The sequence below is a fragment of the Vidua chalybeata genome, chromosome 4 (genome assembly GCF_026979565.1).
Source record: "Vidua chalybeata isolate OUT-0048 chromosome 4, bVidCha1 merged haplotype, whole genome shotgun sequence".
In the NCBI taxonomy this organism is placed as follows: Eukaryota; Metazoa; Chordata; class Aves; order Passeriformes; family Viduidae; genus Vidua; species Vidua chalybeata.
Window position 1 is genome coordinate 63,999,650 of NC_071533.1, and position 14,510 is coordinate 64,014,159.

At 36.8% G+C, this 14,510-nt stretch overlaps 1 protein-coding gene across 2 annotated transcripts in view; it reads right to left on the reverse strand.

The window, feature by feature from the left end:
• FAM193A (family with sequence similarity 193 member A) overlaps positions 1–14,510 on the reverse strand; it is a 75,299-nt gene that overhangs the window by 4,437 nt on the left and 56,352 nt on the right. For both annotated transcript variants that reach the window (XM_053941130.1, XM_053941129.1), the window contains 8 exons: positions 14,233–14,412; positions 11,555–11,806; positions 9,380–9,578; positions 7,863–8,135; positions 7,239–7,521; positions 6,525–6,711; positions 4,749–4,979; positions 2,020–2,863 (listed from right to left, as the gene is read on the reverse strand). In XM_053941130.1, the coding sequence (XP_053797105.1) occupies positions 2,020–2,863; positions 4,749–4,979; positions 6,525–6,711; positions 7,239–7,521; positions 7,863–8,135; positions 9,380–9,578; positions 11,555–11,806; positions 14,233–14,412 (2,449 nt within the window). The remainder of the gene's footprint in view (positions 1–2,019; positions 2,864–4,748; positions 4,980–6,524; positions 6,712–7,238; positions 7,522–7,862; positions 8,136–9,379; positions 9,579–11,554; positions 11,807–14,232; positions 14,413–14,510) is intronic.

The following is a 14,510-nucleotide window of genomic DNA, read 5'->3' on the forward strand; positions in this document are numbered from 1 at the left end:
ACACTCGTGGTAATTTTAAAAGTTGCATGTATTTGCTATTCAACTTACTTCTGAGGAAGCATAAAGCCCTACAAACACAGGGCTTCCCCAACACTCCTAGCTTTCTTTAGCCTGTTTGTAACAAGAAGTAAAAATACTCTGCCAGAAGACATTTCTTTAAGAAACAGAGATCTCACCAAAAGCATATTTACTGCTTTAACACTTCATTTGAAAACTCAGTTAAAACCCGCTAAGCTTTGTTTCCCTCCTTTCATGTTCTTGTTTTTTTTCTCAGTTCAATCTTTGTATCTTTGCTAATTGGGTACATCAACCCTGTATCTTAAAAAAATTATAACTACATGAAAAATCGTGTATTACAGTATCTTTCTTGTAGCTGTGAAGTTAGAACTACTTAAAGTAAAAATCCAGTCCCAAGTCTACAGAGAACAGCACAATTTTTTATTGACAAATTCAGAAACATGTCCCTGTAGTTTTTCACATTTAAACATTAGCATTTGGAAATTATAAGTATACTTGACTTAAGCAGGAGAAAAAAAAATGGTGGGGGCAGGAAGGAGGACAAGATGCAGGAAGATACCTGCATTCTCCTACAGTAAACACCCTCTTCCATATTTTCTCTTTCAAATGTCTGCAGTCTTCTCTTTCTGATCCCAGTTCTGGAGTTTTGTCTTGCTCCAATCATTGGAGTACATTCTTCTTGATAAATTAAAAGAGCCAAAACCCAAACACACCACAACAAAGTATGTACTAAGATGTCAGAGAAAATTGTTCCATACTGTATTGCTGCTTGACTGACATAGAATGGAAACATTAGGCATCAGATTTAAAAACAGAGATAGTGGGCTGACCCAATCCAACCATGAAATAACTAAAAAAAAAAAACCCCTAGCACTTCCTGCAACCAGGAATTAGCTTTACATTTTTATTAACAAAGCTTAACAAAAGTAAGTATTCTGAAACACTGGCAGAGAATGCCAAGGCATGAAGGTCTCCTGTTTTGCTGTGCTTACCAGTCAGAACAGCAGCAAGAACTAACATATATTGAATTTATGCGATGTTACCACTCAGCTGCCAGGTGATCCCAGGGGAATGACCAGGTGCTCCAAGCAGACAGATGTCCACACCACAAAGTTGCCATCCCAACTGGTAGTCCCAGGAGGGACCCAGGATGTGCAAGAACAAAGAGGTGCCTGAGAACAGCAATTTGACTATGGTGCTGACAAAGCCAATGGGCCAGAACTCTGTGTGATTTTCAGCTCTGGTATTAGCTGTTGGATGTGTTCAGGCAAATAAAAAAGTTAAGTTGGAAATAAAATTATTAAAGTGCAACTTGCTTCACTTAATCTTCTACAGTTGTATTACTTCTGAGAAATAAAAATAATTCTGTTGACTAGAATGAGTTAATATGGAGAACACAATCAACTTAATCAAGTAATTAACATACCACTACAATTTTTCACTCTGGCAAATAAAAAATAGTAAATTAGTTTCTGTATTCATTTGTTTACCTGATGATGTAATTAATGTAAGAAAGGAATTATTTCCACTGAAAAAACTGCATACTTATACATGAATGACCATTCTTGGACTGAAGAATCCCCTTATTTCCCTTGCCTAAAGAGTAAGACCAACTTCAGACTATACTCCTAATGCAGTATGAGAAACAACCTTGTTTTTAAAGAAATTCAAAATAGATTTCAACATACTATTTAATTAAACAATATATTTATTTTAAGCAAGAAAAGAAAGCCAGTCTCCTCGAAAGCCTAAACAAAACCCCCTACAAAACCTACAGCATATGCTTATTCATTTGTTTTTAAAAGCATCCTCCACTTGACTAAAATGCTATCCATCTCTTAAGTGTTGAAATTCCGATGACTTGACTTTTCCTGACACCAGTTTTTCAGTTTCTCTGATTTACATTGTCAGGAATGCCTGAAGATAAATATGTCAGACTTCTGGAATGAAATGGTAAGAACAGAACATAACCCAAGTTCTTCAACTTTCTTACGCACTTACCAATGGAATTGTTGACTTTGTCTCCTTTTTTCTTCTTGTTTTTCTTGTTCTTGCCTTTTGGTTGAGGAGAATCTGCAAGTATAAGCTTATTATTTTGCTGCTGTTCACTTGGTGATGGGGATTCACTTGTTACAGGTGCTTTCTCTTCCTTTACATGGTTCAACTGTTTTTTGTTGTTATTGTTTAATTTCTTCTCATCCTTTTTAGGTTCTGCAAGTGTTGGGAGCTCTGCTGCTTTTGCTTTGGATTCTATTTGGTTTCTGGTTTTAATCTGAATCTCAGCTGCTTTGGGGGATTCAACAGGCTTTTTAACTTGTTCAACACACTGTTTGTTCATCTGTTTTAGTTTCTGTTTGCTGTTTCCTTCTTTATGTTGATGCATAATATCAAGCAGAAAAGAGAGGGGCTCATGCTGCTTTACACTGCCCTCTTTCTGATAAAGCAGCTTCGAGTCTCTAGTGTTTACAGGATTGGACAGTTCACAGCCCGTGTCTAGAACTGGCCTCTGTTCTGTGTGATTCACATGTCTTGACAGTGAACCAGCTGAGGTTTCCATCTTTTCTGATTGCTCAAGGGTACCATTCTGAATGTCTTCGGGTGTGTTTGGGACAGGTTCCTTCACTGCCTGGCAGTTCCTAGGGAGCAGATCTGCCTTCGGACAGTCCTTACTTGTTCTCTCTTTCTTCTTTTTCTTTACAGCTCGTAACTGCTGAAGCTCTTGGAGCCGCTGTAATTCCTGTTTCAGTCTCTCTTCTTCCTCTTCCTCACGCCGCCTCTGCTCCTCAAGCAACTGGTGATGCTCCCTCTCCCTGGCTTCAGCTTCAAGTCGAGCTTTTTCTTCAAGCTGCAAAGTAACAATAGGTTTATTGAAAGTGACAAATATTTTGGAAATTAAGAGTTTTAGGGATTATTACTATTTTTCTTTATAAATCCTAGGATGTGAACATATGAACATACTTAAATCTGTAATTCTGCAGAGCAAGCAACTAAGTATACAAAGGCTGCCCTTTAAAATATATTACAATCCTTTCTCTATTCATATTTTCTATGTTTCTGTAACTCATTTGACCATAGTTAATAACAGAAGATCAGCTGTTGATATTTTCTTCCCTACTGCTAAGCCTAACTTCACATTAAAGTTTTCCACAGCCACAAAAAATTCAGCTTCCTTCTCAAAGACTGTGTGTGTTTCTAAGGTAATTCAAGCTTACATTAGGTTCTATCATTCACCTGTTCTCTTGATATGGTAGCAGAGTTGCTCTGTTTCAGAGATCAGCAATGTTAGGAAGAAAATAATTAAAAGCATTCTGCACCAGAACACTAAGCAAATAATAGCTACATTAGAAGTTGTCAAAAATCCTAAGGATGGCAGTTTTCCATTGTCAGCCATTAGTTCATTAACCAAAACAAAGACATAAGGGATTTTGCCAGCCATTACTGCCAATGCCTAAAACTTTGCTGTGCAGCATTGATCCTGCATCATTAGCAAAATGAAACAAAAGTCATACAATGAGAACAATCATGACCATTTATTTTCTTGCACGTTTAGAGGTGCCTGTATGGCATTACTTTTTCACAGTTACAGAAGTCATTCAAAAAATGAGAATGGCTCATGAGAATGACCCTATAGGAATTTTCCACTTCTTACGCTCAAACTGCACTGTAAGAGCAAAGTGAATTTTGCATTGCAAATTTTACAAAGTTAATTTTATTTATAAATAATCCACTAAACCCTCAAGATACTGAATAGTGCTACAACATGAACATAAAGAATTTAACTTGTGAACATTAGGTCTTCCAAACCCATGGAAGCATTTAAAGAATGCAGAAGTAGTGCCAGAAGAAAATCCACAAACAAGAAAATATTTACAGTGTGATCACATAACACGCTTACCAGAAATCAAAAACATTCAGCAACCAATTACATTGTGCCTTGAACTTTATACCTATGGTTGATACTTGACTTGCTCTAAGAAAAGGTTTCCTGCCTGTTCCAACTTTAAAAAAAACAGGGTATTTCCTCTGTTATTCCTTTTTCATATTTCCTCTATATTATCCTCAGAAAATACTGTTTCAAGAAAATAATTTCACTATTACACATTGGAGTTTTTTAGAAATCTTTTTTGCCAATTTTCATTTGAAAGCAACCTGTAATTTTTTCTTTCCTGTCCCCTCTCTGCAGCTTGCCACTCCAGCTCAGGATAACCCTTTGTATCATCACGTGGCACAGCACTTAACCTCTGTCAATCAGGACAGCAAGGTGCTCAGTGCAATTATTCTAAAAATACCAAATGCAATTCCTCCTCTCTCATAAAAGCACTGACCTATGTTTCCTGGCTTCCTACAGACATGCTTTATTAAAACTATTATCCCAGTATAGAAACACTGACTTTCTAACTTCCATCACTTTTAGATGTCAATGCTACAAAACAATAAAATTTATAACATTTCTGATACTCAGAAATAACCTTCTGAAGTGTGGGAGATCCCAATATAAAGCTGACTTGCACCAAAACACATGACAATGGCATTTTCAGGAATCCTCCCAGTCTAGTACATAACTCCTCAGATAGCCCCCAAACAGGTAAGCCAGTTGTAAAAACAAACTGGCAGTGTACCACAAACCACAATTACAGCATTAGGATAAATCAGTGTACACTGGCATACTTGAGAGGAGTGCACAGATTCAAAAGTGTGAGGTCTGGGATAAACATACTTTTATGTCTTACCTTTCTTTGCTTATGCCTGGCTCGCTTGGCTGCACGAGAACTGCTGACAGGTTTGGTTTCAGAGCTGTTTATAAATTGTAGCAAGTCTTCCACCTTTCGATGGTCAACAACACTTTCCCTTTCAGAGATCTGATCTGGTTTCTTCGGCTGCTCCTCTTTCCTTTTCGTTAAACGTAAACGAAGCTTTTCTCGCATCTCTGCATAATTTCTACTGGTTGGTGCAGCTGGAGGCTAAAGGACATGCAACAAAAGTTTAGTGACTGAATGGAAAAATTTCATTGACTTAATGCTTTGGAGATTTTGAAATTTCAAAATACTCTCCCTTCAAATAACACAGGAGGTCCAAACCTGACTATCAAACTCATTGTATGTGAACCAAAAGTGTAGTTAACAGGCAACAGACCTGCCAGACTTGGTGCTGGCTTCTGAACTGTATTTTCCAACTGAATGAACAGCTGATCTTGAGGAGAATGGCATGAGTAAGAAGACAAAGAAATAACCTTTAAAATCAAGGAAAAATACTGTGTCTTTTATTTCCATATTCTCTTGTGATTGGTATGCTGTATTTGAAAATTTCAAATGAGCAGACGTTTACTCTGTTTTTATTCCCTATGAAATCTGTTTCAGAGGTTGGGCTACACAAGCCTCTGGGGTGTACCTGTGAAGGGCTGATTATCCTGCACTGAAGCCTGCCAGCACACCCTCCAGCAGAGTCCCATCAATAACTTAACACTGCTGCAAGTGGAATCCTTGCATCATGTTCCATATCTGTACTCCCAGCCACTGCTCCTGCCTCTCAACTCCTCACTGCCTCTCCCCTCCTGATGCCTTACCCCCTCTGCTCCTGTACCAGACCTGGTGCCCATCTGTTCACAGCTACACCAGTTCAACTCAGTAAACAGGCAAAACAAAGCCTATTAACTTAAAAATCCTGTCACATTCTGCCACTTCAGCAAAATGAATAACTTACTGTGCACTCAGGTAACTATCAAACACAAATCAAGCATGGACATAGTGGAAACATGCAAGAAGAAATGGAATGCCCTCCCTGGCCCCTTTAAGCCACAGAGTAGTGGCTTTTAATTCACTTGAAGAGCTAAGATGAAACTGACCTGATCAAATACATGGCAAATAAAGTGAGCTTTTACTTCAAATAGGAAAAATGCCAGTGACTCAAATTGTACCAGTGAACCTATTATTGGAAGAGGCCATACACAGATTTACAAGTTAAGAAAAAATTAATGTGTTATATTTTAGCTAAGAATCTAGAGCCTTTTCTCTTTTTTTTCTCCTTTTTAAAAAATCATATTAAAGTGAATACTTTGAGGATTGATATTTTTACAGATAGCAGATTAGCTCATAAATTGCCGTAAAGATTTAAACTAATATCCTATATAAAGTGTACCTTTACCACACCTCATCACATTCATTGTAACTACAGTACTACAGACCTACAGACGAGTGAATGAATTTTTAAAGTTATTTAAATGGCTCAGTGCGCCTGTTTCTAGTTTCAGTCAAACATGGCATCTATGATTCAAGTCAGTTGCTTTCTAAATATTTTAGTCATTTTTATTGCTCTTAAATGCTTTGAACTGAAAAGGTTTATTTCAATCCTTCATTTCAAAGAGGAAAATTACTTTTTAATTTAGTTTACAACTTCTTGAGTGAGTTTCAATGCTATCCCCTAAGATGCAGTCTGATAAATCACAGGCAACCTATGATGAGTAAGTGACAAAAAAGCAAACAAAAGCAATTTAAAATACAAAAACTTACTCCTCCATGGCCGAAGAACTCACAGTAACAGCAGTCACAGTATTTTCCTTCCTTCTGATTTGTGGAAGTTGAGGTACTGGAGCTATGCTCTGAACAGCTATCTTCATCCTGGCTCTCCTCTCCATCATACTGCTGATGATCATATGTGTTACTGTTCTCACAGCGATGGCCCTCACAATCAGGATCACTATGTTAAATTAAAAAAAGGTTATAAAACCCTAATGATAATGAACAAGGTACAAAATGTTATGTAATAATAATAGTAATAATAATTATGATAAACAAATATATACATCTTCCTGCCTCTAACAGGAACAATGGTTCTCAAACTGGGATATCAGCCATCCATGTAATGCCAAAATGACAGAAAACAGGTATGTCATACAATAGGTTTGTGTCTCAGCAGCAGCAATCACCAACCAGTAATTAGAGTAAGAAAGAATAGTTTGACTTGTATATCCCAGGCAATATTTCTGAGTGAGCAAACATTTGTTTTCAAGCCTCTAAATTCAGTAACTGAACTTCACAACGGAAATCATATTTGAGAAGTCTCACACCAAGTTACATAACTAAGTATCTGCACTTGGTTTCATTTGCTGAACACAAACACAGCTTTCACACTACAACCAGTGTCAAAGGAGAAGAGGTATCTGTATTTTCATTTCCCTTCTATTGAAAAAAAAAAAAGAATGGCAAGAATAACAACAAACTTACCTGCAGACACTTGGTGGGGCACTTACAGAGCTGTCTGTGGTTGAAGTAGGAGGTGCAACTGTAGCAGGACAAAGACCCGAATGAGGATCCACAAATCCAGGGGCTGTTGCAGCAGCTTTGGGGAAAGAAGGAGCAGCTAGGTTTGGAAGATGTGGTGTGGAGGCTGGAGACAGTGCAGCAGGAGACAGTGAAGGAAGGGATGCTAAACTGGTAGGACTATTTCGTGGTGCAACCGGTGCAGAATGTCTATGGTCCTCTTTATTAATATTGTGGAACACTTCACCTAAATTGGCAGAAAAAAAGAAATCACCTACAGTTAAAAATAAGTAGTAAGTCCCCATAAACTATCCATAAAATCATATAGAGTACTGTATATTCTCAGCTTCTATAAATATCAGCAGTATTTAAACTAATTTCTATTACCAATTTCAAACCGTAACATCAAGGTCTTTCACAAAGTTCTTCAATCCAGAAGTAGAGATTAACTCAAGAATAGTAACAGTAATTAACAAAAATCATCAAGATGCATGATATTACTAAATTAAACACTTATACAGATCCTTATAGTTAGCTACATGTACTTGAGCCAGTTACTGAAGCTGCATGTGAGTTACAAATCCTTACCTATTGATGAAGGTCTCTTGGATGATACTTTGAACTGGTTGCTGCTTGACTGCACTGTAGTTGCTGTGCAGGAGACAGAAGAAGTGGCAGAAGAGGTTGCCATGACAACTTTATTAGCTTCCATAAAGGCATCCTGGAAATTGTACAGACACTTCTTCTTTGCAGCATTTTTTTTCTCTTTGCTGTCAGAAACTGCTGTTGTTTCATTGCTAGATGTAGCAGGAAGTGCTTCGGGTCTTATTTCTGAGAGTGCCGGTGCTAATATATCACTCCCTTCAATTGAAACACACCGAGTAATTAAGAATCACATAATTACTGAAGAGTCCTTATAGGGTTTAGAATTACAGATTCAATAATTCAGATGCAGACACAGGATATATTGTTAATGTTGGCTTATTAGGATTAGTGAAAGGAATCCTCCTTTCCCCCTCCATCCTCCCAAATAATGCAGCTATAAAAAATGTGCTTGGGAAGTATCAGAGCAAAGTCACAAACCCTCAAGACAGAATTCTAAGAATGTTACTAAATGTGTTAACAAGTAGCAAATGTACTACAGATCTCTTCATCCATTTATAATTTAAAATTTTTAATTGGACAACATTTTACATGCTAAATATATTACCTTCACTATCTGAAATCCAGCTAGGCCATGACAAAATTGTAAGATGAAACAACATATTTTATCAATACAAAATTATAAACCATTTATTTATTTGAAATTTCAGTTAACAAAAACACCTTTGTGATAGACCTTCTAGATGAGTCTGCCACCAACCATCTGTTGGAACAGCTACCCACAACTACATTTGCAAATGGATGAGCTGTCCCACTGGGTAAGTTTTCTGGATGTTTTTAATGCCTTTCTTTTTAAGTATCACTGTAGTAGCTATAACAACTTAGCAGCAGATGAGGCTGAAAAATAAAGCCAACACACAAAACCCCCAAGCCTCCTTTTTTAAATACGTCAAATAAAATAAAGGTTTTTTAGTATTTGCTAGGACGTGAATGGAAAGATTTCTCTCTCGTTCTCATTTTCCTTTTATTCTTTTTCACTTTAACCATTAGGATTTCCAAAAGCTTCCTGGCTTAAATTAATATTTTTCTTGATTTATGCCTCTTTCTGAATGACAATGTGGTTACCTGTGTGCATTATAAGAAGCAGGACACAGTGCCTCGTTACCAGTGCTCTTACTACCCTGTAGAAGTAAAGCAGGCTTTTGTGGAGAGGTCTAGAAGTTATTTAAGTTTCCCTTTACAATACTAAACTTCTGAAGACAAACATAACTCTACAATGACCACAAGTGAAAACCAGCATGCTATTTATTTGCCTTTAGCATCTTCTCCCCAGTACATAAGAATTTATTTTCCAATTTTCAGTCCAACTGGAGTAGAAGTTGCAGCAAATCTGCCAGAACCCCATCTTATAAAACCATAGTGATAAAATCCACCATTCCTGAAAAGAAACATAAAACATAAGGCTTTTAACTAGTCAGTGTGAAGTAGTAACAAACCCTCACCAGGAATTGTGTCAGGCAAAAATGTAGCAGGATTCCAGTTCTTGTCATTCATCACTTCTGAACCCCAAAGACTTATAAATTTAGAGCTATTCCAATCTGGAGTGCTCCCAAAACAACTTGGATAAATATGATCTTGGAGAGATGCATTGAATACTTGATGCTTGTTTGTATGATTCTGAACTGGAGCTGGTGGTAATGCCTACAACAAAAACAAAGAGTATTTCCTCCATTAATATTCTGTTTGCTTGCACAGTCACTCCAACAGCAATATTCAAATCATAGTGCTTTAATTGGGAAAAGCATTATCAAAAGCATAATAGACAGTATTTCTCAGAAAGACAAAAATACTGATTTGTTGATAATTATAATGCATATACTACATTACACAGGTTGTATGTACATGTATGTATTTTACACTCACAAAGCACTGCTTTTACAATCAACTAACTGATGAACACAAAATATCTAAATCTCAAAAAATAGTTGTGTTAATATACAATTAAAACCAGTATTTGTATAAATTTAGAACTTGCTAGGAATTACTACCCTTGAAAGCACAAGCTGCCTAAACAAACTAATCTTCTCTGACATGACAATCATCACCACAGAAGACAATTGTGAAAAAGGGAGTACAAACAGTTCAGCATTGAAAATAAGGGCAAGAGAAAAATAAGTAAAACATATAAAACAAAAGTTAATTGTTTTCTTCCTTTCTTTTCAAGTATTAAGTGGTTCCTAACTTAAAATTAACAGCCAGGAATACACCTTCTCCTTTTAAGAACCAGCTGCGGGGGGGAAAAAGGAAGCACACACTTTTTTTCTTGTTTTACAGAGACAAGTTGTTTGGGCTCACCCCATTTCTTCTGGCTGAAATTGTTTATACACATTCTAAAATGACCTTTCTCCCAGAGACCTCATGCAACATAAACATTATATTCAAATATTGCCACCTTTAAAAACGCCAAGGAAAAGCAGTTTTTTTTCTCTTTTTATACTAGATTTGACGCAAATTAAAAGCTATGCAGAAGTAGATATAGATATTACAGATACAGATATTAAAAATATCAGTTGAGTCCAATGGCATTTCAGACATGAAACTCATGGCCAAACATATACCTGGCCAGACTATATACCTAGTCTCCCTTTCTTATAAAGAAAGATTTTCATTATCTGCCTAATGGGGAATGTGGGAGGGGCTGGAATAACCTGCATTAAAAAAAATTCTAATACATAGGTGCAAAGAAATACTTAACATGGTTTCAAAAGAAGAGCAATAGGTTGTTATTGGCACACTGCAGCTATGGAACAGAGGTAAGGAAGGGACATCCAAGACAGGAAAACCCAATGTGGAAGTGTTAAGAAGGACAAAAAGAGCATGTAAGAGTCATCTTGGTGGACTATTCTACTCTCCTTGCAACCTTGGATCAGACTAGGAGATGACTAAGATGTACCTAATGACAAAGGTTTTTTTGCCCCTCTCAGCAGCATCCACAGTTCAGCTGCTTTAAATATATGTGAAACAACAACCCCATTAATAGGAGCGCTTGGGTTTGACTCATATTTCTGAAAAGCTGTCAACTGGTCCCAATTCTTGTTCCACACCTTCCTCCTGTTTATTACTTACGAGTTTAAGGTCAAAAGAATTTTGCAGAACCTGCAGTAATGCAAGTTCTCTTGAAGGACAAAAACCCCTACCAAATATGAAGTAAGACTCCTATGTCTCTGTTTTCTGAAAAAAACCCAACAAACCCCAACCAAAAAAGAGAAGAATTCACAAAAATTTTAACTACAAATCTCAGAATATTATTGCCAAAATGGAATACTAAATTTTTCTGATACATATGAAATGAAGATTTAATTAGTTCTCTTACACTGACTGAAGATCCATCACTGTGCAAGACTCATTTGATTCAACTTGCTTTCTAATCACAGTGAAGACATTATCAGTCTTCCTGACAAAAAAATACCCTCAACCATTCTGAACAAACCTTCCAGCACTTCTGAGTTCGTCTTACTCCTTGCCCCTCACCATTCCTTGCAAAAGGAATATTATAGCCAAACCACAATTTGGAGCAACTTTTCATTGCTTCACTGATCCTCAGTCATGCTGGTTTATACAGTTGTACAGAATTTTTCCTGGGATGGGGATGCATCCATGTCCTTGGTCAGGCTTACCTTATTGTGTGTGAAGGGAGAAGCAGTGTACAAGGTGGGATGGATAAGTGGACGAGGCAGATGAGGAATTGTATGCAATGGTATATGTCCATGGATGTGAGGATAAAGATGAAGTGCAGGATGTGCAGGTTTTTCAGGATTCATAAACTGGTGCCCAGCAGGCAGGCGTCCAGTTGCAAGTGCAGAGACTGTTAGTCCTGAGGCTTCTTGTTTGCAAACGTGACATTCACAAGCATTTGGACCTTGGTCAGCCTATAAAGAAACCCCAACAAAACCCATTAAAAATTCAATCTACTCAACAGACAAAAAAATCTTAGTAATCAGTAGTATTATTTCATTTTGCATACATCAATTAATATTTTCAGAGCATCCGCAGAATTTTTTTCTAGTACCAGTAGGAAAAGTCTTATAGTGAAGCAAAAGCACTAGTGAAGAATCTTTTTCTTACTTAAAAGAATATCCTAAAAATAGAGAGTTTTCGTACCATACAGAGATTTAATGTCCACTATCAGTGACAACAAGCAAAATACTGATACAAACTTTGACAGCATTCAATCATTACTAGGCAGTAATGCTATACCCCAGTATAAAAAGAAAAAACCTAACTTCAATTAGTATTCTTCACAATTTTCCAAGCATATGGAAAAAAATAGGTGTAGAAGTAGTGGTAAGAGTTGATTAGCTGATAAAATTGGAAGCAGTCCTCAGCTGCACTAGGCAGAGCACAAATAGTATGTCAAGGGAGGCAATCTCTCCACTCTGCTCAGCACTCGTAAAAGTTTCACAATCTCACCAATCATGAAAAATCCACACTTCAGAAACTTGGACTGACCTCAAGGTATCATCAGCCTCTGTTGTCTCAATAGAACTCAAGACTTTAGAAGAAAAGCAGCCCAAGAAAGAGCAGCTCCACTTCCCTTTCAGTTGATTACTTTTTCCAGCCATTGTCACCTGACATTTCACTGGTAGATAATTTTACCAGAAACAATAACAAGAATACTTCCCAATTTCTCCTTTTCCCAACAATGTGGCAGTTCACATTTTTCCAAAAATGTAACATTAAGACTAGCTTTCTAGAGAAGAACTGACAGGTGATGCTCTTCTTAAATATCCCTTCTCAGAAACAAGTAACTCATCATTATCACTTAAAGGCATTACAGCCTTTAACATCAGGTATATTTTAACAAATAACAGAGATTTCATAAACCAAATACGACTGAATTAATTTCATGTATAAAGAAAACAAAAAACCCACCACCTTTATAATAAAAATATTGTACTATCCAGAAATCAACACTAATCAACTAACAAATGAAAATGGAAAAAATATTTCAAACAAACTGAAGAGACTCAAAAGCCAATTCTGACAAATTGGGTACAGAAAAGGAATCTAAGAGAAATAGAGGTACTGAGTAAGTTAACAAAACCAAGAGGTAATGCCAAAAAATCTTGAATTCACATGACACGTACTAGTGAAATTCATCGCTTAAATACAACACTACTCGGCTCTGATTAGAAGATCAGACTAAAAAAAGAAAGTCATTATGAGTTCCTCAGAGTAATTCTGAGAATATTCTTATTCCTCAAAGAAAAGAAAAAGAGAAAGGCTAAATCCATCTTTTTATCTTGCATTTTAGTTTGCTTCCCTAAGGCAAGCAGACTTATATAATCTAATTTGATTTTCCACAACGAATACTGAATGTCTTCACCAGTTTCAAACTAGTCTGACAGAGGTCTCACCCCATGTAATTTTTATGGCATAGGTCAGCGATACATAGAAAAAAAAAAACTCAATGTACTCGCTGAAAGAAAATTAGTTTAATACCCTTAACACATGAGAAAATACTTCCAGTGGAATGTCTTAAAACATCCTAACCAAAGATAACATCTGCTGGGAGACCACTGTTGCCCAAACTCTCAAAGGTGCTCCAATATGGGCTTTCTCATGCAATAAGAAGAAATAAAAGTGACAGTTGCTCTCAAAGCAATGAGTCTGTGTTGTAGCTGCAGGGTAACTCAGATTGAAATCCTTGTAGTTACAAGACAAATCCAATGGATACTGTGTTTTGGTGCTCAGTCTTAAACCACACACTGCTACTTGCAGAGCAGATAGTCCAGGCATGGTTCTCTAGGTGGTCTGATAGCCTTACAGTCAAGAGCTTCATAATCTTAAACCATTAAAAACAAACAAACAAACCAACCAAACATCCCAAGACCCATGATGTTAAGACATGCAATTGATTTAAACACATAGGGTTTACACAGGGAAAGGTAATCCTCAAATAGAATATGAAAGAAATATGTGTTAACTATGTAGTCGTAACATCCACCCCCCACTCTAATTAATTTCAAATAACATAACACTAATATTTAGCAAAGATCAGGTTAATCTTCCAAACAGAAATGCTTCTTAGTTTGTGTTTCTCATTTATACAGGTAGGAATAAGCTTTTTCCCCTTTTCCTGAAGCAACTTCTAATATAACTAACATATTTCAGGTTTTGACTAAAAGATTATCTGACATGACAATGTAATAATTAGTTATTTTAGATGTCATATTTACCTACTGACAACTTAATATTTTAAGTTAAAAAATTAATTGATGATGTAAATGTCTTCTCCTTCAGCAGCCACATTTCAGAAATTAATCTACTACAAGAGGCTTTTAGATGACTGTACCTGCTGACTGGGGTAAGAAGGTGGTGGACTATCCATTTTTGTTTCATCTTTCCTTAATGCCCTTTTTCCTAGAGACATTTCCTCCTTTTGAGTCCCTGGTGGTTCACCACTGCTCTCCCCATCTGCTTCCTCATCATCTGCTTCTGAGGAACTGCTGCTAGTACTGCTCACCTGAGGAGACTGGACAACATTAACTCATTATCACGGGGACATTAATATGGACAAGCATTTCTCCAGTGAGCACATCCAAAACCCAGAACAAACTAGGACACTGTAAA